Here is a 26,708-nt window from a genome sequence, read left to right as displayed (position 1 = left end):
CAAGAAACACTCCAGAATTTGGATCGCGAACATGAGACATTATCCGCTTTTCACGGTGACTATACCAGACAATTAGCTTCGGCTGGCTGGGAAAATACATAGTAGCTTTATTCTAATTAAATATTTAGTTGCTATTTTGGTTAGGTTCGGTATATATATATATATATATAATATTTTTGGTACTTTTGTGTTATTCAGAGCACACTCAATAAGTGAAGTTAGATTCTTTCGTGAAACAAACTACGATGTAGGAATATTTTAATTAAATAATTTATATACAGAGGTGGTTAGTTTGGGTTAAATTAGGTATTTGATAAAATGCAAATATATATATTCCAAACTTTTGATAAAGCTAATCAAATAAAACAAAATATGATGAAAATATAATACTTTATTAGGAAAATTGTAAAATTACCATATAAATGGTATTAGTGCTAGCAAACCACGTATTTACATGCAAATAGACTTTTTTCAAACATGGCCTATTGTTACACTTCCAAAAATGTTCCTTCTCGTAAGAGTATAAAGTCACATTGTGTCCATTGACGTACTGTTTTGTTGTGGGCAACGATCCCTTATCCTGGAAAAATATAAAAGCCTCTTTTTCAGTCTTTGGTAAATCCCGAATCTTCATTTCAAAATCCATGTTCAGACGCTATCTTCTATCACTATGCGTAGCAAACTAAATTGAGCTTTGTCTTTGTGGCTATTAAACCGGATTTTCTCAGCAAAATTCTTGAGTCTCTTTTGAATAATGAACAAGTACCAAATATTTAATTAAAATGTACCTGCATCGTAGTTTGTTTCACGAAATAACTTCACTTAATGAGTGTGTTCTGAATAATACAGAAGTGCCTGTTTTTTTAGAGAGGGTGTGGACAGGAGCAATAAAAAAAAATAGTTGGTTATATTAACTAGAAGTGCCCAGAAATTCAGGAAATTTAGGATTTTTGGAGGATAGACCCTGAAATCCCCTTTGAGCATGTCCCTTGAGTTTCCTTCTTTTATTATCATATTACCATATATTTTCCACTCAGTTTACTTTTTACTTTATCAGGAAAGTCCCTATCACGCGTAATCGGAGCACCTTATTAATTATAGCTTTAGTCATAGCAGGTTCTTTTAATGCTCGTTTTTTCATTTGTCTTCCCCTTCAATGTAGTTCATAGATACATTGAACTTTAAGATTTGCTTTCACTATTTTACCGCAAGCTACCCAACACCTCTTCGCGACGGTAAGAGGAGGTCGCTACTCAAAGACTCATATTTACTACATTTGCTATGTTAGTTTACCTGCCGGTAAAGTCTAAAATTTATATGGAGAAAAACTGAATACGTACCTTTTTCTCAAAATTTTAGGAATATTTTACCTGGCTTCAACAAAGAGAGTTTACGTGAGGTTATGATAGTTTGAGTTTGGTGGAAGCTTGTGCTTTGAGTTTATATAAATTTGGAAAATGTTGGGACTAGGCCCTTTGCATAAGCAGCAACTTATTATGAATCTGGATACAACAAATGGAATGCACACAGGTGAGTTTATCACTTTTTGCAACCCTTCCTCCCAAAAGTGCCCACAACATTCCTCCTTTGAAGAAAACATGGTATAATTTTAGTTTTGGGGCTTCTTACTATCGTGGGAAGCAGTTGAGTTAGGTGAGCAAAACCTCCAGGAATGAATCCAGGGCCAAAAATACAGTTTAGAAAGATGTTGCCCAGCTACCATCTCTACCCTTTCTTTTTTTCCAAACAGATTGTATACATGACAGGTGACCTAAAAAATATTATACGTCGATTTTGACTTTTTAATCCCTTTTCTTTGACTTTAGTTTTGAAAATACGATTCCTAATATTTCATTATTATTTTAAGGCAAGAAACAGGTAATACCTCTAGAATCAGAATTTCATCCTGAATCCATTTGTATTGGAAATGAACTTTACCCCCTCTAGAGGGAGAAGCAGTGGAGGTGGGTGTTTTAAAATACCTTCTCGAGACATACTTTAGCCTGTAGATCCATCCCTGAAAGTTTCATTTTCCTAACCTAACCCCTTCCCGAGATAGCAAGAAGTCACTCAACTAGAATTTTACCGGTTTTGGCAACAGCAGCTAGGCACGAACATAGAAGAATTTTTTGGGGGTGGGCTAAAATACGTTTCATATAAAAATTTGGTAAACCTTTAGATGTATAGGGTTTTGAACAACTACAAATAAATAATTTTAAAATCTAGGGGTTTCCAAAGTCACAAATTGATTCGGTAGGGGTGATTACCCCTTACAGTATCACAGACAGTGTCTGTCACCATATTTTACCACGGTTTTTTTTTTGTAGACCGAGTTTTAGCGTTTTATTCATAAAATGCTATTTTATGAATAAAACGCTAAAACTTTAACCATCTTGAACCATCTAACCATCTAAACCATCTGACCATCTAAATATTTTAAAGAGGAGGGACAGCGAGTTTCTTTTTACTAAAAATTTATGAAAAGCTACAAAAAATTAATTTTTTGCTGAAAATTTAAATGGGACAACCAGAATAATGTGTAGCTTGATTTCGGGGATTTTGCTTTTTTGTGTTTCTGCGCTTTTTGCGTTGCACAGATAACAAAATTCCGTTGGATATTTCAAGATGGGAAGTAGTTGACCAGTTCTAAAGGAATCGTGCTAATAAAACTGAAGTTGTACTAATATTTTATGCTCTTTCCAAATATCATGGTCACCAGTCTGACAATGCACCGCCACCCTTTGATGGTTCCATATATAGCCCCAATAATATGTTTTTCCATTCTTTTGAACCTTGTAATACACCATATTTCTTATGGTGTATTACACCATAATACACCATATTCTTTGTCAAAACAGATTTCTGCATTTTCGATTCGACGAAATCCAGTTTCACGCGATGATAGCAATAGAATTGTGAATATAAGATTATCTGAAACAATTTTAAAATGTTGATAACGAACGAGATATAAATGATAATCTGATTAATAAAAAATTTTCTCTGTTATAAAGTAAGAATTTCGTTTTTTATTGTGTATTTTTATTTTCTTTTAGTTTTTATATACCCTAGGGCTGTGTCTTGGACCATCAGCGGTGTGGGGTGCGTCATAAAAAGGGACCATAATATTCGGAAAGAGCATAAAATAAGAAATGTTTCCTTCTTAATTAGAGATATTGTCTTAAAATAAGAGATGTTTCCTTTAGAAGTGGTCAGCTACTATTAAGCTATATCAAAATAATTTTTTTCTAAAAAACTAACGCCGATCTTTTAGAAATTGCCGTCCAGCCCATTGGAAACACCGTGAATAATATCTTCAGCTTTTTTTTAATCTTCCCTGCCTTTTAATTTTAACTTCTGTATCTCTTTTTATCTAGTTAACTATCTAATTTGACTATCTATTTTAACTATCCGTATCTATTTTTATCTACTTAACTATCTAATTTAACTATCTATTTTAACTATCTATTTTATCTTGGTTTCATAAGGCTAAGTCCAACAGAATATAATCAAATTTTCTGCAAGCAGGCCAAATTATTAAGGAACAAAGTTAGTCAACCGAGGAAACAGAAATTTGAAACATAATAACAAATTTCAGAGCGGCTCCAAATCTGTAACGTTTATTAACGTTACATTTATATAATCTAACGTTACAAAATATTCATTCAACATAACGGTTGTTAAGTTGTACTACTAGGAGGGATTATACTGTTATACTAGGAGGTAAGGTAAAGGTGAAGAATACGGCATTGGACTTTACAGTCCCTACCGGCGGTGCTGATCTCCGTTTCTTGGCCCTTTAGCCAGGAAGTGCAAGGGGGTTGTGGCCAACCATCCTGTGCTTTCGCACACCCTTCCTGTTTACCTTCTCCAGATTTCTCCATGTACCCATTTAAACCTGGGTCGACTCTGGCTGAGCTTACAGAGTCATGCCACTGACCCCCGTCCCAAACTAAATAATTGGGTACACTAGGATTCGAAGCCTCGCCCTCTCATGCAAAGGATACCAGCGCACCAGTCCACTCGGCCGGGACGGCTAGGAGGGATACTAGGAGGGATTGATCCCTCCTATTCGTCTTTCCCCTCCAAAAAGGAAAAGCATACCCAAAAAGGGCGAAATTTTTTAACATCTGGACGAAGTTACGGAATTATGTGGCCAATAGTTAGTTCCAACTTTCCTCCTCATTATTAGCCAATGCATAATCTACTAGTCATGTTAGGACAAAGATTCTCGTCGAAGAGAGTTGTCTTTTTATATTTAATTTCAACAAATTGTCTTCGTTTATATAGGTTTATCTGTATATACAGTAATATATCTATCGATAATGCCGAGTGGCTAGCCGAATGGTTGGTGTGCTGAATTTAGGATCCTTTGTCCGAGAGGGCGAAGGTTCAAACCCCAATGTATCGAGTTATATGGTTTGGGATTGGCTTCAATGGGGTGACTCTGTAAGCTCAGCCAGAGTCGACTCAGGTCTAAATGAGTACCTGGAGAAATCTGGGGAAGGTAAATAGGAAGGGTGTGCAAAAGTACAGGATGGCTGGCTCCCATCCCTCAAATGCAATTCCTGGCTGAAGGGCCTTAGGACGAAGATCAGCACCGCCGGTTTGGACTTTAAGGGTCTAGTGCCGTATCCTTTACCTTACCTATTTATTGGTAATTAAAAGGGATAAGGGACTTATAAGAATTAGCCCACATGGCATTTCCGAACTCGATAGAGGAATGTCAATTCCTTGTTTTTCTTCTGTGTACATGGACACAGAAATGAATTCAATAGTCTCTTGTGGTTTTTGACCCTTGTCAGTTTGCACTTGTCAAGGGCAATGTTCTTTAGAGCATCAGAAATGAGCTGAAATTTCTTTGTTCTACCGTTCCCTTTTTAACCTCACTGAAAATCAAACTTTTGAACTGAAGTACAGAAGCAGCAGTTTTCTCAATCAGATATAACTTGGGGAAAGATAGTGTTTTTGTTTTCTCACCTCTGTCATGTACAATTTTTTTGTACAGGTTTTGTTTTCCACCCTAGAATGTTCCCCAGTAACAGGAGAATCGTTGTCCTCGTTTGTCGATTGTAACGATTAAAATAGGCGTCAACTTAACAGAATAAGTGGGATAGTGATAAAAACAATGGTGACATAACTACGAAAAAATAGTCATTCTACACATAACAAAATAACGAAAGATTGAAACACATGCTATATGCTATAGCCTATATTTTTTTTTCTTTTTTATCGTCCAATCAGGAATCCCAGTTCAAGGCTATACGTAGCAGTTTAAGGGAAGATTTAAATGGTCGTAAGAATTATTACAAATTACAGAAAAAAAAAAAAAAAAAGAAGTTGTGGGGAGTGTTATGAGCAGCGTAGAAGTTTTCAAGGAGGAAGATCCCGAAAGCCCCCCCCCCCGTAAATGTTCCCGTCGCGCTTTCCTCCCCCTTACGAATCTTTTTCGCACGAATTTTTGTAAAATAGATATTCTTAGAGGGGAGTTTTAACATGTTAAATATTAATATGGTCACCTGAATTAGGTGATGGTGACTGAGAAAACTCTCTGGCGTTTTGGAAAAAGGGTCTAGTTAGATTTTTTTTTCTCAAAATGAGTTAAGCATATGGTTCGAAAGAGTTTGAAGAGAGCTATCGATTGGTCTATTCATAATGGGCTTATCCTAATTCTGACCGAGCTATAAATTGCTCCAAAAGGGAGTGTAAAAAAAAGCGCATGTCCCTTATCTTCTAAGTAAAGAACAATTCAGTAATTTGGACATATCCAGTGAATTCTGACCAAGAAGCTAACTAGGGATCAGTCTTTAAAGTTTCAACCTTAAATTCTGATTTCTTAGGAAGATTTTTTCATTGTGCATTTTTATTTTCATTTTGATCTCTAAAATTAGGGGAAGTGAACATAGGCCCTTTTTACGAAACGCCGCGGAAATTCTTGTGAGAAAATTTGGTTGTCTTGAGCCAAAGGGTGACATGCCACATGGATCAAATATCGCAGGAGATGAGCCAAATCGAATAATTATATTCGGGTTTTTGGCTGTTATCATCAGTTATTTTTTGGTACAAGCAATATTTTTTCAAGCTGTTGAGGTATGACACGAATTTTTGGCTTCAATTGTTCCAATTTTAAACTATTTTTTTGAATGAGAAAAAAAGATACAACGAATTAAGAAAGCTGTAATTTTCAACATTTTAAAAACAAAGTAGACGTGAAAAATTGAAACGGCAAGTCTATCCAACGTTTTGTGGCTCGTAAAGGGAGAAGGGATGAAATACATCACATACTGCCTTTATATCCACAGCGGAGCAGAAATTAAATATCAGAGAACCGAAAGAACCCACGTGCTCATAAAACTGAGACGCAGACCTCACTGTAAATAATCGCCACTGACGAATCCGTTATTACAACCTTGGTGATAATTGTCTAATTAATCCTTACCCATTCAAAACATCGTTTCACCCAATTCTTTTAGTATTTTCCATCAGAGGAAATGTAGACCTTGACTCGCCACGCCTCCCTAATATCCTCTCCTAGTAATTCGAATAACAGTCATAGTACTAACAAATACTTGGGCGTTGACCTCAATGTTTGAATTGTCAATATTGATACTATTCCTTTTTACCCCTTTAGTGATTTTTTTTTTTTAATTTATCTTCACCCATTCAAAACATTATTTTGTTCATTTGTTCGTACCTAAATAACTCACCTTTTTTTCTGTGTGAGGAAATATAGACCTTGCCTTTAGTTCGCTCTGCCGCTCCACGACCCTCACCTAGTAATTCGAATAACAGTCATACTAACAAATACTTAAGCGTCGACCTCAACGTTTGAATTGCCGATGGTGATACTATTCCTATTTACGCCTTTAGTGATATTTTTTCAATTTATCTTCACCCATTCAAAACATTATTTTGCTCAATTTTTCTTCAGCATTTTTCTGTCTGAGGAAATATAGACCTTGCCTTCAGCTCGCTATGCCGCTCCGCGACCCTCACCTAGTAAGTAGGATAACGGTCCCAGTGCTAACAAAGAAGTTTGGACCGTTTGTTACCAACCGGTTTGTGACGCTTCTTTGCTTCCTTGTTTTTTTACCGTAATGTTTATAAGACGAAAATTATATGGTTAAAATTGGGAACGCGTGAGGGGTGGTTAGCTTCTGTAATTAATACAGTGATGATCATTATATGATTGACTGCCACAACACAGCTGATTCGTGTCAACACCTGGCTTAGACTATCCACACTTTGAGATCAATGCTCAAAATGCTGATTGCGTCCAAACTTGGGAAGCAGCTAAAAGGACGTTTCTAGGAATGGACTTAGCATTCGCAATTTAATGTTCTTCCAAAAAATTTTCTTAACAAGAATTTTCAAGCTACATTTGGGAGGAGATTTTTTCTACACTGAAAAATTAGCTTTAATCAGATTTGATTGTAGTTAAACGGTTTCATTACATATTTTTTATTAATTTAGGACCTGCCTCCTCAATGGAAATTTTGGGGTGACTTATCGATGCTCATACATAGAAGCTATTTCAAGGAAAATTGTGTTCTGTTGGGGAAGGGGCGACCGTCCCTGGGAATCAAATTCAAAAGTGACAAAAAAAATAAAATTGTTATGAAAAGCATAAGCAATCCCGGGGTAATCATTTAAAACCCTTGAAATTTCACAAAGACCCTGCACCCTGCGACTTCCTTGCTTATGATTCTGTTGTACCTCATGCTACAGAGCTTTGGTGCGGGTAAGGGCGTACGTAGGGGAATTGAGGCCTGGACCATTCTACCGAAATCCTAAACTTTCCCACATTTGTGGTTGATTCTTATTCAAGTTCAAAATTTTTTATTATTTTCCTCTCTCCCCCTGCAGAAAATCCAAATTACGTGCGGGCATACGAGGTAAGACTTATAAGAATGATATGTTTGTATGGCGTTTAGCTAATACAATGGTTCATTCTATTCTACGTCATATACCCCTTTTTTATGATCGCTTTTTATTTTTTAAATGTCCTAAGCTTTTATTAAGAGAATTCACTTCCCTGTTTTTCGAAAGACAGCAAAAAGACAGATAGAAAGAACTTTGAAAGCTATTCTGCTACAAAAACCTTAATTGCAATATTTTCGCAGCTCTACACACGGGTATGGGTAGATGGGTAGTTCGTTTTAAGCACAAAACCCTTTTCCTAGTTAGAGAATTTGGATGTTGTAAATTCTTTTTCCGCTCACTAATAATAAGTTAATTTGAGTCAGTGGTCAGTCAAATTAATACTTAGTCCCAATAAATCCCTCAAAATGGGCGGAGATTAATGAATAAACTAGCTCTTTACATATTGGTCTCTAAGACCTGTCATGGAGAAGTTTAAAAATTAGGTCCAAAAAATTAATTTTTTTAGAAGTTAAGCGGAGGTTAAGACAGAAAGGAGCTATTTTAATACTAAAATCTTAATTGCAATATTTTTGCTATGTGGCTAATTCCTCATTCACTGTTCTCCATCATTTTTATTAAGATCTTGTGAGAGCTCAATTCCCCTACGTACGCCCCTTCCCGCACCAAAGCTCTGTAGCATGAGGTACAACAGAATCATAAGCAAGGAAGTCGCAGGGTGCAGGGTCTTTGTGAAATTTCAAGGATTTTAAATGATTACCCCGTGATTGCTTATGCTTTTCATAACAATTTTTTTTTGTCACTTTTGAATTTGACTCCCAGGGACGGTCGCCCCTTCCCCAACAGAACACAATTTTCCTTGGAATAGCTTCTATGTACGAGCATGGATAAGTCACCCCAAAATTTCCATTGAGGAGGCAGGTCCTAAATTAATAAAAAAAATATGTAATGAAACCGTTTAACTACAATCAAATCTGATTAAAAAAAATTTTATGTTACTACTATGGCTCTGAATGACTTAGGGACCTATGTAGAAGTTTATTTAAGGGCCAAGATTAAGGTAGCTTAAATTATGCAACGCAAAATAGACGATTTTTGTGCGAAATTATAGGGAAGATCAGTAAAATGAATTTGAGGTGAAGGATGACAACCCAAAGCCTCTCCATTTAAACGCTCAAATGCCTTTGTTTTGGAGAATATTTTTAATAAAAACAAATACGATATAATTATTTTCACTTATTTCCAAATACCCAACAAAACTCCAAATTTCTATTTTTGTCAATATTTTCATTTAAAAGCTTAATACATTATTATTCATATACCCTTTTTTATAAAAGGAATTGAATCGTAATAATTCCGATTAATTTAATTCAGTTCTAACCTTTGAGAATTTTTTATTGATATTTAAAAACTTAACAATTAATGCATTGCCAAAACCTGCAAAATAGATACTAAAGTTCAATTTTATTTTAAATGAATAGGCTAAGTGTAAAAACTACACTCTAGTTTCCAGAGATATAAGTTACACTGCAAGTTCCTATCTCTTTTTCGACTTCAATTGACTCCAGGGCTTTGCAACTGATATCAAGTTCACTGGCCGACAAGTAGGACAACATTACTGCTTTTTAATGTTTTGCGTATAAAGCTGTGTTTCAAGACAGAGCTGGAAAATAGGGCGTTCATTGACATCAAGTATAAAGTTAAATTTTTGTGGGTCAGCATTTTTTTTTATATTTGTAGTATTAAAATGAGGAAGATAGCAATTTTGGAGAGGGTCAGCGAGAAAATTTTACGGTTGCGAAATTCCATATGTGAAGACCGGAAGGTCTTTTAAGAATCAGCAGAAGGAAAAAGTATATTTTATCAGATGGAAAATCTGTGAAATTGGCGAATTTGCAAATCTTTGATATTCCAAGCCAAAAAGACGGAATAATAATTCGATTTTTTTTATGCTATGAAAGAAGAGAAATGACTGAATTTTTTACGTGGTAACTATGTAATATACATAAATGTACGTATATATATATATATATATATATATATATATATATATATATATATATATATATATATATATATATATTTAAACTAATAATCGTATAATAGTTTAGAAAATAACCCATACTACCATGGATGGAAAGATCAGGCCTAAAACCATCACTCCAACAGGAATTAAAATAAGTACTAAAGTCACATTTAAGAAAAAAACTGAATTTACCATAAATAGGATTGAACATACAGTCCACTTAAACCTTGTAAGGGTACTTATGTATTATACCGCCAACATTCAAGAAGTGAAGCTATGTTAATTCTAATAAAGAATACCAAACTTGATAAAATATACAATACTTTAGAAAGAAATTTGGGCTATATATTTGCACATTAGGTGGGTGGGGAAAATCTAACCTAAACTAGTCTACCCACAACCCCCCCTAATGTGCAAATATATAGCCCAAAATATGCAATCCCAATGTAGTCTGTTATCCGCCACTTGAGGCGGATGACTTGTTTTCCACTGAGCGTAAGCCAATTGTTTCTTAATACAGACAGATAAAACCAGTTTGTTCTCGAGTTTTACAAAGCGTAAATTTGTGTCGGCGGTATAATACATACGTACCCTTGTGAGGGCCAGAAGGCCACCTGTGTCATATTGAAGACAACTTGTATGTCTATCCCTGTGCAGGCTATATACGATTCTTATCTCCACTAACCAACATAAAATGAAATTTTGTCGCTTATTTTAGCTTATTTTTTAAGTATAGATACTCTAAAACTGTAAGAGAAAGTAAATTGACATTTGTATTAAATATTCCTCATTATTTTTCTTCTATATTTTTCTTCTTTTTCTGCTAACCATTCTTTTCCAGTCATTCTAAACCGCACGCGCTTAGAAATCACCGTCAGTTTCAACTCCACAATGTTAAAATTTTATTAGTTCTTTAAAAAGCCGTGTTGTAAACTTATCTGTCTAGGAAGTATCATTCAAATGAATGAAAGGGGGATAAAATTTCAGCTGCCTTACCCAATGGGGTCCTGACCCTACTCACCCAATGCCAGGGGACCAGGAAAGTTATACGTAAATATTTACTTTTTCTTAACATATTGCTTATTCAGAGACCTTTACCCTTAAATTGACAATCAATTACCCCACCCCCTCTGAAAGAACTAAGCTAAAGCTGGGCCACTTCTTTGAATGGAATTCCTGCTGAAATCCTCAACAGTTACATACATATATTTTTTTAATGGGGGAGTAGGTAGTAAGAGATACTCGGGGGGTTCAATAATAAATTATAATTTTGGTTGATAATTCGGATAAGAGCCAACTATGTACATCCCTGTTTGCGATCGATTCTGAATTTAAGCAATCCTAATTTGAGCTTTGTTGGATGCACTCAAAATGAATATGTATAATATAATATTAAATAATAAAAAAGAAATGGAGGGATCCCTCTGACTTCGCCAATCGATACGGTTTAATGGACAGAACAAAGTAGTTACTCAGAGAGAATGTTTGGGGTGTCCAGACCCCTTCCTTCTTTCGAATGAGTCACTTCTATAAAAATATATAATTTTGGCTCATATATTACGGTACATCCCTTCCCTAAAACGAATTTAAATAAATTTTGAATAGAGCCATACTTTTGCGAATTACTCGAAATTCTAATATATATATATATATATATATATATATATATATATATATATATATATATATATATATATATATTATATATATATTATATATATATATATATATATATATATATATATATATATATATATATATATATGTATATATATATATATATATATATATATATATATATATATATATATATATATATATATATATATATATTATATATATATATATATATATATATTACATATATATATATATTTTGTTTTGATTTGAACAGTCACCCCGTAGAAATTAATTGCATGCTAATAATAACTTGGATGTTTCTACTGTAGCTTTCTAAGAGAGAGCATTGACCGTGGCAGAAGGGTGATTGCAATTTTGATGTAACGAATGTAAACAAAGTTTTGCAAAGTATTCGCAGTCAAGCTCTAGATTTTCGCAAAGGATAAACCAGCAGTTTTGATATAAATGTTACAGGTAGTTATTTTTACTTGGGGATTTGCCCCTGAAAATTGGTAAAATACGTTTAATTAATTTTTGGAGTCGGTAGGGTTAAATCCTGTAAATGAGATTAAGCGTTGGCTTGGACGTTCACGGGGAGTCTCGGGGCCTACCCCCTTGAAACCTAAATTGTCTAGAGTTTCCGGGCACTTCTCATTCAAATTAGGAAATGAAACTTGTTTCAGGTCACCACCCCTACCTCCGAATAAGTTGTTTTTACGTGCCAGTGCTAAGTACATCGTATTTGAATGGTTTATCTTAAATTTTGGTGGAGCAAAATGCGTATTTCTTCCCTACAAAGCCTAGTAGGAACTTTTTTTTTTTAACTATTATATCTGTGGCTAGGCACCTCTAGATGAACTGAAATAGTCTAATGTCTCTGCACCTGCGAGAAAGACCATCAAAGAAGCTTTTTATTGAGGGTGGGGTTCGATTATTAAAGTTATTTTTGTTGGGGAGTCACGTCACTGGGAAGTTTTTATTGGAGGGTAAGATGGTCCTTAGAATGGAATGCCTCTTTTGTATTTGTTGGGTTGTTCATCTGTACTTTAGCCTAATTAGATTTATGATTACATCTAATTACACTTACACTTCTAATCTCTATGCCCCCTCCCCCTATAAAAGTTATCTGGTGCTTTCCTAAATATTGTGGCTGCGTGCACCTTTATCCGGACATTTGCTTAATAAAATCCTGGTCATTCGTAAAGGGATAAAGCCAGGCTCATACCAATCAATTTTCCCTAAAATTGCCTAAAATAGTGATCTAAAGCTAAACATGTCTGTGTTTACAAACAAATCCGGAACAGCGCTTAATATATTCTGAGATACAATGTCAAAGAGCCGAAGATATTAAGATCATAGACCTTTAGCCTCCTTATGCAACTAGTTTTAGTCCCAGGAATAACAACTTTATCCTACTTAAATGGAGACAAACAATTTCTTGACAATTACTTTGGTCATTTCACAAGCAAATATATAGCAACATTTTATTCTTTTTGTGTGTGAAGGGGAGGGGGGAATATAAATGAAATAGTACTTAGACTTAGATTTGATTTTATTAAACAAGAAACGATATGCATAAATCTTATACAAAGGAGACAGGGAGGCAACTTCAGTAACTGTTTGCTGAGTTGGAAAGCTAGGAGGGGTTACTACCAGGTGGGTATGGTTCTAGTTAATTGACTTCTTGCTATCTTGGAAAGGGTTTAGGTTAGGAAAATGAAACTTTCAGGGATGGGTCTACATGCTACAGTATGTCCTGGGAAGGTATTTTCAAGTACCTACATCCACTCCTTCTCCCTCTAGAGGGCCCTGACCTTTGATGACCTTTAAAAATATGTGTATTATAAAACTGAAACCTTTCAAGATAGATCTTCTTCTTAATTGAAGTATAACAAAATTGTTTTCAACTTTATAACTTTACTCAATCCGATTTTATATGGTTTTTAAAGATATGCAAATACATTTCCTAAATTTTGAAAAAAAAACGCCCTCTAGAGGGAGAAGGAGTGGAGGTAAGTACTTGAAAATACCTTCCCAGTACATACTTTAGCCTGTAGACCCCTCCCTGAAAGTTTCACTTTCCTAATCCAAACCCTTTCCAAGATAGCAAGAAGTCAATTAACTAGAATTTTACCACCAGGTGTCCAACACCACGCAAGGTATGTCATATGTGGCATGAAGAAGTGGTGCATAGCAAAGGTGTTCCCCATTTGGCAGAACAAGTGGCGCTCCGAGACGTACACTATGAGGCAAAGAGTTGTCATCCCCTCCGAACGATATTGAAAAGTATATAATACGCGCGGAAATGGATTTGCAGCAAAAATTAAGGACCAGGAAGGTTCTTTCAGGCTATCATCTTAGTATTTCCCCTCTTTCTAGGGCTCTAAAAGTTCAGTGAAGACAGGTTCTGTAACCTACACATCTTAATTTGTAAAATTAGTTTCAAGTTTCACGTAAGAGGGTTTTTCTTAGAAAGTAGGCTAAGTTTGGCGCGAATTATTTCTGAGTTCGGGAAAAGTCATTTTTCTAGATAAGAGAAGAGGGATGTAGCAGGAAATTTGAAAAACTTTTCAGAAACCACATTTTGGTGGTTTGTCTTGTCTTGAAAGTTTCATTCACCCACCTCACAATGTTTCTTACCCTTCCCCCTCTTCCTTCTCTGAGAAAACTTTCTGGCGGTGCTATGGGGGTACATGAACCTTCCCCATGGATACTTCACTAATTTTTCATGATACCAAATGGTCATTTGATGTTGTTGTTGATACCATCTGACTTCCTGATACCCTCTGACTTCATCCGTGTGAAGCCAGTTTTAGTCCTTCCCAAATGTTGAGCATTTTTAGCTCAATCTAGCCCAAATTTTATGCATTTCATTTTATTTGTCTTAATTTTCTCTTCACACAGTTTGTTTCTTGTCTAGACTCCGTCTCGGCAGTAATGTGTGCAAGGAAAAGTTCATTCAACTTGTTTATTCAACTTGAAAAAGCCATTTGCCAAAAGCCGACCCATGAGATAATAAAATGATTTTTCAAGACTAATAAAAGTTTGCATCATGACCTGATTTTAGATGAGGACCCGTTTTAAGAAAATTTTAAATCAAGGCGTTTCGCATTTGACATCCTCGTGGAATTAGACGCAAGATGCATATCCAGCACACTTGTTTTGGGGGGAATAGGTTTGTCAAAATGAGCTATGAGCCAAGAGAGAAGAAGGATCTATTTACAAAACACATAATAAACAAAAAAGTAGTGCTACATCCCCTAAAACGCAAAGCTTGTCCGTAAGGATTTTTCACTGCGTATATTTGGATAGTGTATTTTCCAAAGGTACTTAAATGAGTTGGCGCAATTTTTCTGGAATTCGTAGATCTGTAAATTTTTCTTCTAGGACAAGTCCTCAAAAATTCTAAGTTTTTAAAAAAGTTTTTCACTACTAAAGTATCATTTTTTTCTCGGTTTGTTTATTCCTCTTTCTCTAAAGGGGCCGAAAGAGAATTCATTTCCCTATTTGGGCCCCCATGGTGAAAAAGAAATTTTTTGCCAAAAAAGTATCTTAGAAATTTTGTTGCTTTCGCTTACTCCTGCTGCTAGAAAGGAGCTGAAAATATTTTTCCTTCTTCTTTGGGGCTCACATGAGGACATATCGTATTGTTGAAAATCAATTACCTGGTTATGAGTCGACCTTGCTTCTAATAGTTTCCCAAAAACTGTTTACATTAATGAGTTGGTTATACCCCTGATAGAGTTGGAAAATATGAGGATTTGGGGGTAAAATGTAATAGTGCTGTGTCATATTCCCCCTCAACAAAAAGTAAGTTTTGAAAATCCTGTTAATGATTTTGACAATCTTTGCCATTGATTAAAATATATTAGGTGTTGAACTGGGAACTGAGGATACCGAAAATAGACTGCTAAATTAGTACTAAATTAAACTGCTCAGCCTGTCCTGGTAGGGCCTGGAGTATACGCAAAATAGAAACTGCCCGACGGGCACTTCACCTTGTTGCTACTAAATCTTCAAAAAAAAAATTAGTTAGTTAGAACCCTTCCCCCCGAAAGTGTCGCTACAATACTCTGCTCTTAAAGCCAAGACTGTATTAGCGTAATAGTGCCAATAAACCATCCCACCAATGCTTGCACAGGACGACCCCTCTCTCTCACCCAAATAAGTTAGGCGTCTTCCACCAATCCCGTGCACCGTTTCTGTAAAAGTGAAATAGAAAATCCCCAAGAATTCTAAAAAAGATACCTCCTGGCAGTTTGTTCTCCACCCCCTCTAGATGTTTCCGAGATACTGCGATTACGCAGTTTTAAAGCTTAGATTGGACAAATTTTTCGGTGAACCGAAAACGAGGCATCCCCCCTTATCCCTTCCCCTCAGCAAAGAATTTAGTTTTCAGGATTTCGATGACACTCATCCCATACAATTTAGTCCTTATAATTATAAAAATGGAAAAATCTCAAGGATCACAAAAAGATGCATTTTTGTAGTTTCTGCTCAGTCCCCCCTTAAACTGTTCCAGAGATATTGCGTCTACGCTATTGGACAGCTTGAGTGGAAAAACTTTTAGGCGGACCAAAGACGAGACATTTCCCCCTCATGACCTCCCGCCAGCAAAAAAATTTAAGCTAAGGTTTCTATTACACCCATCTTGTGCAACTTAGTCCTTTTAGTTATAAAAGTGTCATTTCCTGACACTTTCTAATCCCCCCCCCCAAAGCCGTTCCCGAGATGATGCAAATACGCTATAAGACACCTTGAAGTTGACAAATTTCTAGGTGAACCAGAGACGAGACATTTTTTGCCCCATCCCCTATTCCCTCTCCCCAGAAAAATGAAGCAAGGCTTTCAATTATATCCATCCCCTGCAGTTAATTCCTTTCAATTATAAAAATTAAAATAAATCCCAAAAATAAAAAAAATCTGCTTGCCAACTGCAAATTTTCGTAATTTTTCTCCTTTTTTCCGAGACGAGAGTTCCTTCGCGCATTTTCATTTGAAGGTCAATGAACCTCTTGTTAGAAGACCAGAGCAAGAATAAACTCTTTAGTATAACACGTGCGTTTGTTCAAATTAATCAAAAAATTAATTTTTTTAAGCTATAAATGCAAAATTTTGAATATAAACTCAAAAGTTTCCTGAATATGTACAAATCATTCGTAGTGAAGTGGCTCACTGTCTTGTGATACCAATTTTTTTAATTTTATTATTAGACAATGCGGAATATAATGGATATGTCAGTGAATTTATTGTATTATGAAAATTGGATCAGGAAGTATATAATATATTGTACCTGGTTAAAGGGGAGGGGTCCCTAGAAAGGGTTATAGCGGGTAGGTTGTACAAGGCCTTGGTTTAAAAATATACGCTTATAACATATATATATATATATATATATATATATATATATATATATATATATATATATATATATATATATATATATATATACTTATTTAGTGGGTTGACGGTTCCTAGTCACTTTTAGTATGTCCACTGTTCGTCGGGACCTCCCCCGCAATTTTTAAAGGGAATATCAGTGAATTAATTGTTTTAAGATAATAGGATCAGGAAATTTATAACATGTTGACCTAGATAAAAGGAGGGAAGGCCTCTTGAGAGGGTTATAGCGGACAAGGTGATATAGGCAAAATATTTCAAATGAAGATTTTATTCTATAGATTCTGCATAAAGAAATTGCTTCCCAAAGAGTATACGTTTCTTTTTCTTTTATTCGCTGAGCGAACTATAGCTTGGTTCCTAGAGACGCTCATAGATAGTGTATGTTCTCCCCCCTCCGTAAATTATTCTGGGGATAGAGGCTTAAAAGTTCATATAAACAGGGAACTTCTGTCCAATTCGGTTGATATAGACATCCAAAATTGAAGCTATTTTTCGTAGTGTGTCGAAGAAAATGAGGAAGCAGAGAGCAGGGGCAAATCTCCAGCATTTTCTTCGGGGGGGGAGAGGGGTCCATATCCGGATAGTCAAGGAGCATGGGATATATAATAATCTTTTCTCTACATTATTTGGGGGGGGGGGGGGCAATTTTCCCTCCCCTTGTCCCCCTCCGAAACGACGCCCCTGGAGAGAGGGACCTGAAAAATTATTTTCTTTTGCCAAGTTCGAAATTTCTAATCAAACCTGGCCATTTTTTTCTCTTTTGTCATGATATTTTTCATGATGTTATAGCACAAATGTATTAGCACAAAGATATTTTTGCGTCAAACGTATCCGAGTATTCTCAAAGACGGGTGGGGAAATTTGGCCGGGAAATTGATCTTTTTGCTATGAAACGGACTAAAATAAGCTTTGTGGCTCACTTAATGTTTTGATTACACGCTCTTAGACAATTTCATCCCAGGGGAGTGGGGGGGGGGGGGGCTAGAGTTGATTGTTTTGCTGAGATGGACAAAGACTATAAAAAAGCTTCTTCAAACCGATGTTTTTGCTTTTCTGACTCGCCACTTAATTCGTTATATTCATAGGGGATGGGGTACAACTCCAATTCCCTCTCGTCATCCTAATTGTGTTCCTGTTAAGTACATGTTTAAGTGGATACTTTTCATCAAATTTTAGCAGTGATAATTTCGTATGCCACCGGTCTTCGGTGTTAATTTTCATAATATATTTTAAAAGATTAAATTTTTGACTTTTATTTCCAAGAAGGTTAATTGATCTAAACTCAAAAAGTAAAATATGGCTTTTAAAAGGGTGATTTATCAGCCCAACTCAATTTCTATTAAGAAAGTATTATGATAGATGTTCGGCTTTTAATTTATCAACTCATTTTTCGTGATATTTCTTTTCCTAATTAGGAATTATTATTGGTAGGCAAATTAGTTAGGTTTCTCTGCTTTTGTATAGAACATTTATAGTTTCTTTAGATTGGTGAATAACTTCGAAGACCACACTGCCTTTCCATGATGAAAATATAACAGTTCAAAATAGGGATGAAACCTTTTAATTGATAGTGAAAATATATATTTTTTTTTTCACTGGATGTTTCGAACACATAGACAGTGTCCATCATAAGAGCAATGAACTATATGTAATTAGTTTATTGGGTATATTTTTTGTTTGTTTTTATTAATGTCTTTTAGTTTTAATGCTGATGATGGACACTTTATATGTGTCCGAAATTTCCAGTTAAAAAATTCTATATTTGTTTCACTGTCAATTAAAAGGTTTCATCCCTATTTTGAAGTGTTATACTTTAAATTGGTTGTGTATATCCCCCTCTTCCCCCTTTTTCAGAAATAGTTCATGAATCACATGGTAATAAAATATTAGTATTATTCTGATGCGTAATTTTTAAGCAGCTGAAGCTACTTGTTTTTACCTAAAGAGCATCACTTGGGGGATTGCAACCACCTGAATTCTCCGGCTTGTTATTATATGCTATTTTACCTCTTTTGTCAAAAAATTATTTAAAGCAATTAAGAAAAAGGATTAATTTTACTTATTTTAATTTACTGGAAATCTAGTTTCGAATCAAGGAGTTGCCCACTCTTCACTATGCGATGATAATCTCACCATCATTTAGTCTTTCATTCTGGCGTAGTTCCGCCATGCTACCACTCTTGGTTGATCCGTGGCACACTTTTTACCACGTGCGATACACTGCCATCAAGCCTACAGTACACTTTCTGGTTAGCAGAACTATTTACAGGGGGTAGCCACTCAACTTTAATTCTCAAATTTGTTTACAATTTTATTGAATTTCTTTTCTGTCTCCAATTTACATATCTTTGAAATACTTAAATAAAACAATGAAAATAATATTTTATAACGGGAATCAACATAATAATATCTTATTGTAAATAGGCCTACTCCTTTTGAAGATAAAACAAAAACTTATTTTTCTTGGTACCAGACACTACACAGGAGGCCTTCGAGTCTGTACCTCCTCCAAAAAAATTGGGACTCTTAAGATTTATTCTACAATTTTGTATACTCTAATACATATGCCTTTTTTGTGTATTTTCTTTACGCGCCTGCTTTGCTGGTGTGAATTTAAGCTGAAAAACTTTCGGAGGTACAAAAAAAGTTTTAAAACCCTATAGGTCTGTTACCTTTTGTATTTATATATATTTTTTTAAAGTACATAGTTCACCAAAGACTAATTTTCTATTTTAATTTTACATTCTATCACATATCTTTACATGGAGTAATTTATTCTTTTTCCCCCTAGACATTCACGTTCCATAAAAGCCTTAGAAAAGAAAAACTCACGGAAAGTACCTCGTGAGGGAAATGTTTCCCCTTAGAAATAATGACGTTAGTGCGTCACATGTTGTTCCATCTCCAAGGACATTGAATTGACAGTTCTTTTTTCAGACTTATCGAAATATGGTGCTTACAGGAAATTTTCTTTTTGGGACATGGAACTCATTTGCGTCATAATTTCACGTGGGATTGACTCGTGGGCGCTTTCTATGAAATTAATTCAAATATTCTCAGAAAAGGAATTTGGATTTCATGAATTGTGCTTCTTAGCATATGTGTATAATTTTAAAAGTTTATTAAATTTCAACCAGATAAATTAAGATACAATAATTAGATTATTTTCGACAGTATATGCTTCTATGGTCAAATAACCCTTAGGAGTGCAGGCCAGGTACGTAAGTGTAACGGGGTGTCTTGGGACTCAACCTCCTTAAATAGGATATTTTTCCGAATTTTTGGGCCCTTCTTAGTCGAGTAAATATTTTTTCTATTGTTGAGTCCCTCACACCGAAACAATTCTTGGGTACGTGCCGGATATGAATATAAATAATTTATCCAATTTTTCGGTGGGCTACAATTCAGGAGTTACGGGGTTACAATTCAGTATAGTAGGGGATTTTCGTGATTCTGCGAAAATTTTCAAAGCTTAATATATAAGAGCTTGTGGGTGATTATTGGGGGGAGGGATGTTATGGCTTTTCAAACTTTTTTTTCGGGGGGGGGGGGGTTCATAATTCAGCGGTTATTTACTATTTTGAAAAATAAGGCAAATGTTGTTTGCTATTGCAGAAAGTTTACTAAATACCTTTACAAATGTGGTTTAAATCTTCGTTCGAAAATTATATTACTGGATTATGAATTTATTATTTAAATTTTTGGATGCAGTGGTGGTTTTGGCGTCTCTTATGCCCGAGGCATAATCTTAATTGGCAACCCCCCTAACTCCCACAGAATTTTCAGGTAACATTAAAAAAAAATTCAATTTATTAACAAAATTATTTTCAATTTCTTAATTAATACTACATTTTAATTTTTTTTAAATGTATTTTGTTAAATTATTCTTAATTATGCTAATTATTCTTATTTACTTGTTAATTAATTTATTAATTATTTTCATTTATTAACTGTGTCCTCTATTTTATTTCAATAAAAATAAAATTTCAAAATTTACAAAAGGATTATCACCGTTAGGTTATTTGTTTTAAGTTTTGTGCGCCTAAATTTCTGCGCCCGGGGAAAGTGCCTTCTCCGTCCGTTCCCGAAAACCGCATCTGATTGAATGTAAACTTCGTCATTTCTTAAATCTCAAGTTTTCATAACATTTAACCTCTTCTATCTTCTTCTTTTATCTTCTATCGCTTTTCGTTTCTTGCAACTTCATTCATTATTCTCTAAATTTTTGAGCAATTCCAAGGTTGTTTGGAATTTTTAGCGTGAATTTGCTCTCAAAATTTCACTCATTTGAAGAAAATAATTTTGGTGAGAATATTCCCTAATTAATAATCTTGAGGTGGAACAGCTAGTTCTTAAGAATTTAAATTAATTTGCTTTCTTTTGGAACGCATTTGTGTATCTGTTTGTGCTGTTTGCGCATTTGTTCAAAAAGTACCAAAGAGATTATAAAAGAAAAACATTTTTGCACCCTGGGTCTACCTTAAGTCTATTCGTATCTGAAAACGATTTCTAGGAATTTCTTTTGGATTTCTTTTGGCTGTTTCAAAAACCGAAGTTTTTGGAAAATGTTTGTACTGTTGTCAGTGTTGCCATGACAGTGTTGCCATGTCAGTGTTGCAACACTGACTTTTTGTCAGTGTTGGCATGTTGAAACGTAAAAATAAATTAGCTTAAAGTTAAAACTTTAATCACAAAGCTTTAAGTTATATATTTTTGTTTCACCAATCGGTTCAATTGAACCAAATATATTACTTTAAACACTGAAATAAAGCCAAATGAAAGTCTAATCCAATTGAATTTGACAACCCTTTTCTTTCTAAAAACACAAAATTAACAATCTGTTGATTCATAAAGACAACTGCAGCTTCAATGGATACCTACACCTTCTCAATTTGTTAATTGCCAAATATTTGTAGTTTATTTTTTGTTGATCTTATTATTGCCATATATTTTGGCATATGTTTTGCTGATTTTCAGCCTCGTTTCTTTGATTTAAATTTACTGCCTGCTAATAAAAAAACCTGCATAACTATATAAGAGGTTCTTTTTCATTGAAACTGAATTTTTCATTTTTTTCCAATTTTTCAAGGCACATAAGCTTTTACTTAAACAGTTTGAATGACCGGGGTTCATTTTGACTGTCCTTTGTACTAACACTGTACACATGCTCATCTTCCTATTGTCTCTTAGTCTCACTGTAGATAAATTTATATCAAATAGTTTGTGGTAACCAACTGTAAGTAAGGAGCGACCCGGCTCAGTAGTAACCGAAACTCTAGAAACGGCATTTCGATACTGATTGATGCATCAGAATAATTGGATTTTTATGCTGATTTCAAATATATAAGTTTTGTAAAGTTTAGTCTTACCCATCAAAAGTTACAAGCATGAAAAGATATGTGTTATTTTCGAAAAAAGGTGGAAACATCCCCTAAAAGTCATAGAATCTTAATGAAAATCACACCATCAGATTCAGCGTATCAGAAAACCCTTTTACAGAGATTTGAAGCTCATATTTGGAAAAATGTGGAATTATGTAATTTTTGCCAGAAGAAAGATGTGTCTTTGTTTTTTTTTCTGTTTTTTTGGTTGATGTTGTTTTTCCCCGGTGGTAATCGTATCGACCCAGTGGCTCTAGAATATTGCTTCAGGGCCCATAAACTGGAGGGGAACTAGGCCCCCTCCCATGCTCATTTCTTCCCGAAGTCACCCGATAAAATGTTGAGATAGCCATTTTGTTAAGCATAGACGAAAAAATTAATAACTATGTCTTTGAGGATGACCTATTCCCCCACATTGTTATAATTTTAAAATTTTGTTATATAATTTTACAATTAAATAATTATATAATTAATTTAAGGATGAACCCTTGTGTTGGGTTGTTGCCTCTGAATTATTTGTCTTTTTTTTTACTGTTTTTGTTGTTTGGTAAATGACGACTTATACTTACACGACTACCTGTCCATAAATTATTCTTTATGATTGATTGTGTATGGCTATGCTGTTTGACCTATGTGATTGTATGGATGAGTAGGGTTAAGGCCTCATTCAAGTGCTGATCTATATTAATCACTAATGTAGGAAAACAGTCTTCCTTTTCTCCTTTTGTCTTTTTTTTTAATGTGTTTGTGCTGTTGCATTAATATATATATATATATATATATATATATATATATATAATGTATATTTGAAAAAAATTTATGTTCTTGCACAACGTACATAACAAAAATTCTAAGGCGCTTGAACTATCTTTTTCTTTTTTTGCATCCTGTAAATGTTGTTGCGCCATTCAATTTATCGATTAGTTTGAATACTTATGTAATTTAAAAACCTGTATCTAATGTAATTTAACCATACGCATCAAAGTTTTCCGTTCCAGTTTTTTTTCTTACTTGCCAGTGTTGTCAAAAATAAAAAAAAAGCGGAGACAGGCTAAAAAATGTCCGTCAAGTTTTCGAGTTTTAAAATATTTCAAGTCAAACTTGAAACTGGTCTTTTTTATTTGCTTATCCATTATTCTTACATTGTCCTTAAGCGTGGATTAGACTATTATTCTGAAAAACATTCTGCTAAATGTGTCTAAATTAAAGTTTCATTAAAAAGATATCACTTTGACAGGAAGAATGATTAACCGGCAGCCCTGGTAATGACTAAAGTTTTTGTGCTCCAAGCATTTGACCTGCCGGTCTTGACGTTAAGCAAACTGAATTGTGCGCTCCTGTGCGCATGTGTGAGTTTTCTAGGCCGGGTGCAAAGACTTCTATCTATGTCAGTTCGTTGACACCTGGTGAAAGTTTGGAAAACTCTCGTAATTCAGCTCTGATGTTTTTCGCTCCCGGCTTTACTATCACTTTCAAAAAAGTAAAGTTTTTCTCATAAAACGATTGATGGTTTATGCTGACATTGCAACCGTCAACCGGAAATAATGAAGGGTTAAGTCAACAGTGTAATTCTACAAGGAAATAAATACAAAAAATAGCTTCTTTTTATTTTACGGCGAGCTGTCCCCCAGGAGAGGGAGAAGTATTTTCCTGGGGGTTGTTTTTTTTTAGATATATATTGGAAGACCAATTACCCGAATTACGTAGCAGATTTAAACATACAGAAGATTGTTTCCCTATTTTTAAGGAGAGCTAGGGAATCTGATGTCTAGAATCTTTTCCCTTTGCTTATTCAAAATTTCAGCATGCAATAATATCTTATAACTATTTTATATATTTTAACTATTAAACAAAAGTAAATTCGTCGGAAGCCATTTTTTTTCTGTCAAAGATAACTTCGAAGACCACACTGCCTTTCCATGACGAAAGTAAAACAGTTCAAAATAGGGATGATACCTTTTTATTGACAGTGAAATATAAAATTATTTAACTGGATATTTCGAACACATATACAGTGTTCATCATCAACAGTTTTACTGCTGATGATGACAATTTTTTTGACAAAAATTAAAATTTTTGAGTAAAATTTAAGTTTTACTGCTGATGATGAACACTGTATATGTGTTCGAAATATCCAGTTAAATAATTATATATTTCACTGTCAATAAAAAGGTATCATCCCTATTTTGAACTGTTTTACTTTTTTCTGTCAACTTAGTTAAATTGATGCAAATGGTCTACCCTCGCCTTCCTCTTTTGATTAGTCCTGGATAAACCTATATCCATATCCCTGCGGTAAACAGGTTTATCCAAAAATATGCATTTTGGCATATATCACCGAAACTGTAGTTTCTCGGATAAGAAATAGAGATGGCAGCACATTCTCTGGGTATAAATTTTAAATCGCTCTAAATTGTGACTACTCTAGACACTACTCACGTCATTTCCCTGGAATATAAAAAGGTTTAAGGTCAACTTGAATAGATATTATCTCCAAGTTTTGCTTTTGAGTAAAATTTCGGTTGTAGAGATTTCCTTCGATTTCAAGTTTTCAGTAAAATCCGTGATCAATCCTACCCACTAGGATTCCTCTTATCCTAGACACTACTCACATCATGTGCCTGTTATATAAAAAGGCTTAAACACAGGTCGAAGAAATATTTCTCAAAATTTTGTTTAGAGTAAAATTTTGATTGTAGACATTTCCCCACCCTCTCAAGTCCTCAATAAAGTTGTTAATTTAACCTGCGCTTCAAGCTAAAAGATAAATAAATGTGTAAAAATTTAATTTCTTCAATAAGGGATAAAAAGGGCTCTCTTCAATAAAAAGGGGTCTTCGTCGATCCTTGTATCTCCTAGAAAATACTCCTGCAATCTCCACCCCATCCAATTGAAATACTGGCTACACACCCGATGAACGTCACTGCAGAAGAAGAAAACATCCATCTACCTGACGAAATTCGAAAATTCGATCCATACAGGGGCGAAAATTAAGCCAAAAATTAAGAAACATGGGCGAAAATTAAGCCAAAAAAGGCTAAAAAATGATACCAAGTAGGAAAAGGTTCACTTTTCCTTTGAAGGTGTCATTGTCTTTGGGAATCAATGTATTACAATGTTTTTGAATTTTCATGGACAAAAAGCGTTGCCAAATTCAGCTAATTAGTTTTGCTTATTTATATTCGCGGTTCAACGTGGCAACACTGGTAAAAATGTGGTACTGCCATGAAACCTTAGGAAGTCACAATTTCCAGGTATAGACCTAAAAGTGGTCAAGGGGGAAAAATGATCTTTTTATTTTGAGTTCGTCGGCACTTTAAACATAGAAATTACTAAAAAAAAAGTTTGGAAATACTTTTCCAGCCCCTCTGTAAAGACCGCTCTGCAAATACGTTTAAAAGTAACAGATGTAAGAAAAACGGAAGTATTACGCAAAATGCCTTCTATGCAACCTGGAATTTAGTTATAAAATTTTATGCAAAGATCATTTTATGTATTGCTCCAGGTGCATTTTATTTCACTTGGTGTTTGGCCAACATGTCTTTAGCAGAAGGTTTTCAAAATTGGTCACATAAAGTTAATGAACTCTGTGTAGAAAGTTGAAGTTTGGTTAATTCTTGGAGTGAAATCAAAATTTACCATGAAGTTGATTACCCAAGGTTGAAAAATATACCAGAAAAAGTGAAGCTATTATAGTAACTATAATGATTATGTATATTTATTTTTAAGTCTGTTTATTACCTTAAGTTAACGTCAAATGTAACTATATTAATTTACAGAGTTTACTCTAATGTTTTGAGTCGAAACTTTCTGTTTCTTATACTGGCTTATAATTTCTTACAAAAGGTTTTAACAGGGGAAATTATTTGTCTCTTCAGAACTTTTGACAAAAAATAAAATAAAGTACGAATTATATTTTGGCAAGAACTATTTTTGAAAAAATAATGATTAAATTAAAAAAAAAACAACAAAAAAACAAGCTTTTGAAGTAAAAATGAAGTGTTTCATCTTTTCGTCTGTTTCTTTGCCACTGGATGAAAATTACCCTCGTTAGGGATTTTTAAATATTTTTTTATTTATATTTTTGTTTTTTGTCAAACGTCATGTGTAGCCAGTGTGGTCTTACGACGTATTAATGTGTCTCCAGAAATTGCATTTCCTTGTCATTCGAGATTTGACACTCGATACTAGTTGACCAGAAGCAGAAGTAATCATAGTTTTTAAAAGGTGATACTGTTTATCTCTCCAGAAATAAGGGAGAATTGTGGTTAGCTTGTTAAAATGCGGCGCAAAATTAAACAAATATAGTTAAAGCCCAATATTTAACATGAAATAACAGGATAGGGATCAGTCTTTCTCTTTGGCATCAATCTCGGTGGCACCCCTTTTTGCACCCCTCT

General features: G+C 34.5%; 1 protein-coding gene across 12 annotated transcripts in view; it reads left to right on the top strand.

Annotated features, from left to right (window-relative positions):
- The first annotated feature begins 1,263 nt into the window (after positions 1-1,263).
- The window catches only part of LOC136037388 (hormone receptor 4-like), a 58,578-nt gene continuing 33,133 nt past the window's right edge, over positions 1,264-26,708 (top strand). For 2 of the 12 annotated variants that reach the window (XM_065720130.1, XM_065720126.1), the window contains exon 1: positions 11,977-11,998. Coding sequence is in view for 6 of the 12 variants with exons in the window: in XM_065720120.1 (XP_065576192.1) it covers positions 1,458-1,530 (73 nt within the window). In the remaining 6 variants the exon portion in view is untranslated. Of the gene's footprint in view, positions 1,531-10,811; positions 10,955-11,976; positions 11,999-16,572; positions 16,800-25,828; positions 26,004-26,708 lie in introns of those variants that run through there. The other 10 variants (XM_065720123.1, XM_065720121.1, XM_065720124.1 and 7 more) reach the window with 8 other exon arrangements.

Source organism: Artemia franciscana, chromosome 16 (assembly GCF_032884065.1).
Source record: "Artemia franciscana chromosome 16, ASM3288406v1, whole genome shotgun sequence".
In the NCBI taxonomy this organism is placed as follows: domain Eukaryota; kingdom Metazoa; phylum Arthropoda; class Branchiopoda; order Anostraca; family Artemiidae; genus Artemia; species Artemia franciscana.
The sequence above is the reverse complement of the archived record's forward strand: the minus strand, read 5'-3'. Positions and strand labels throughout refer to the sequence as shown.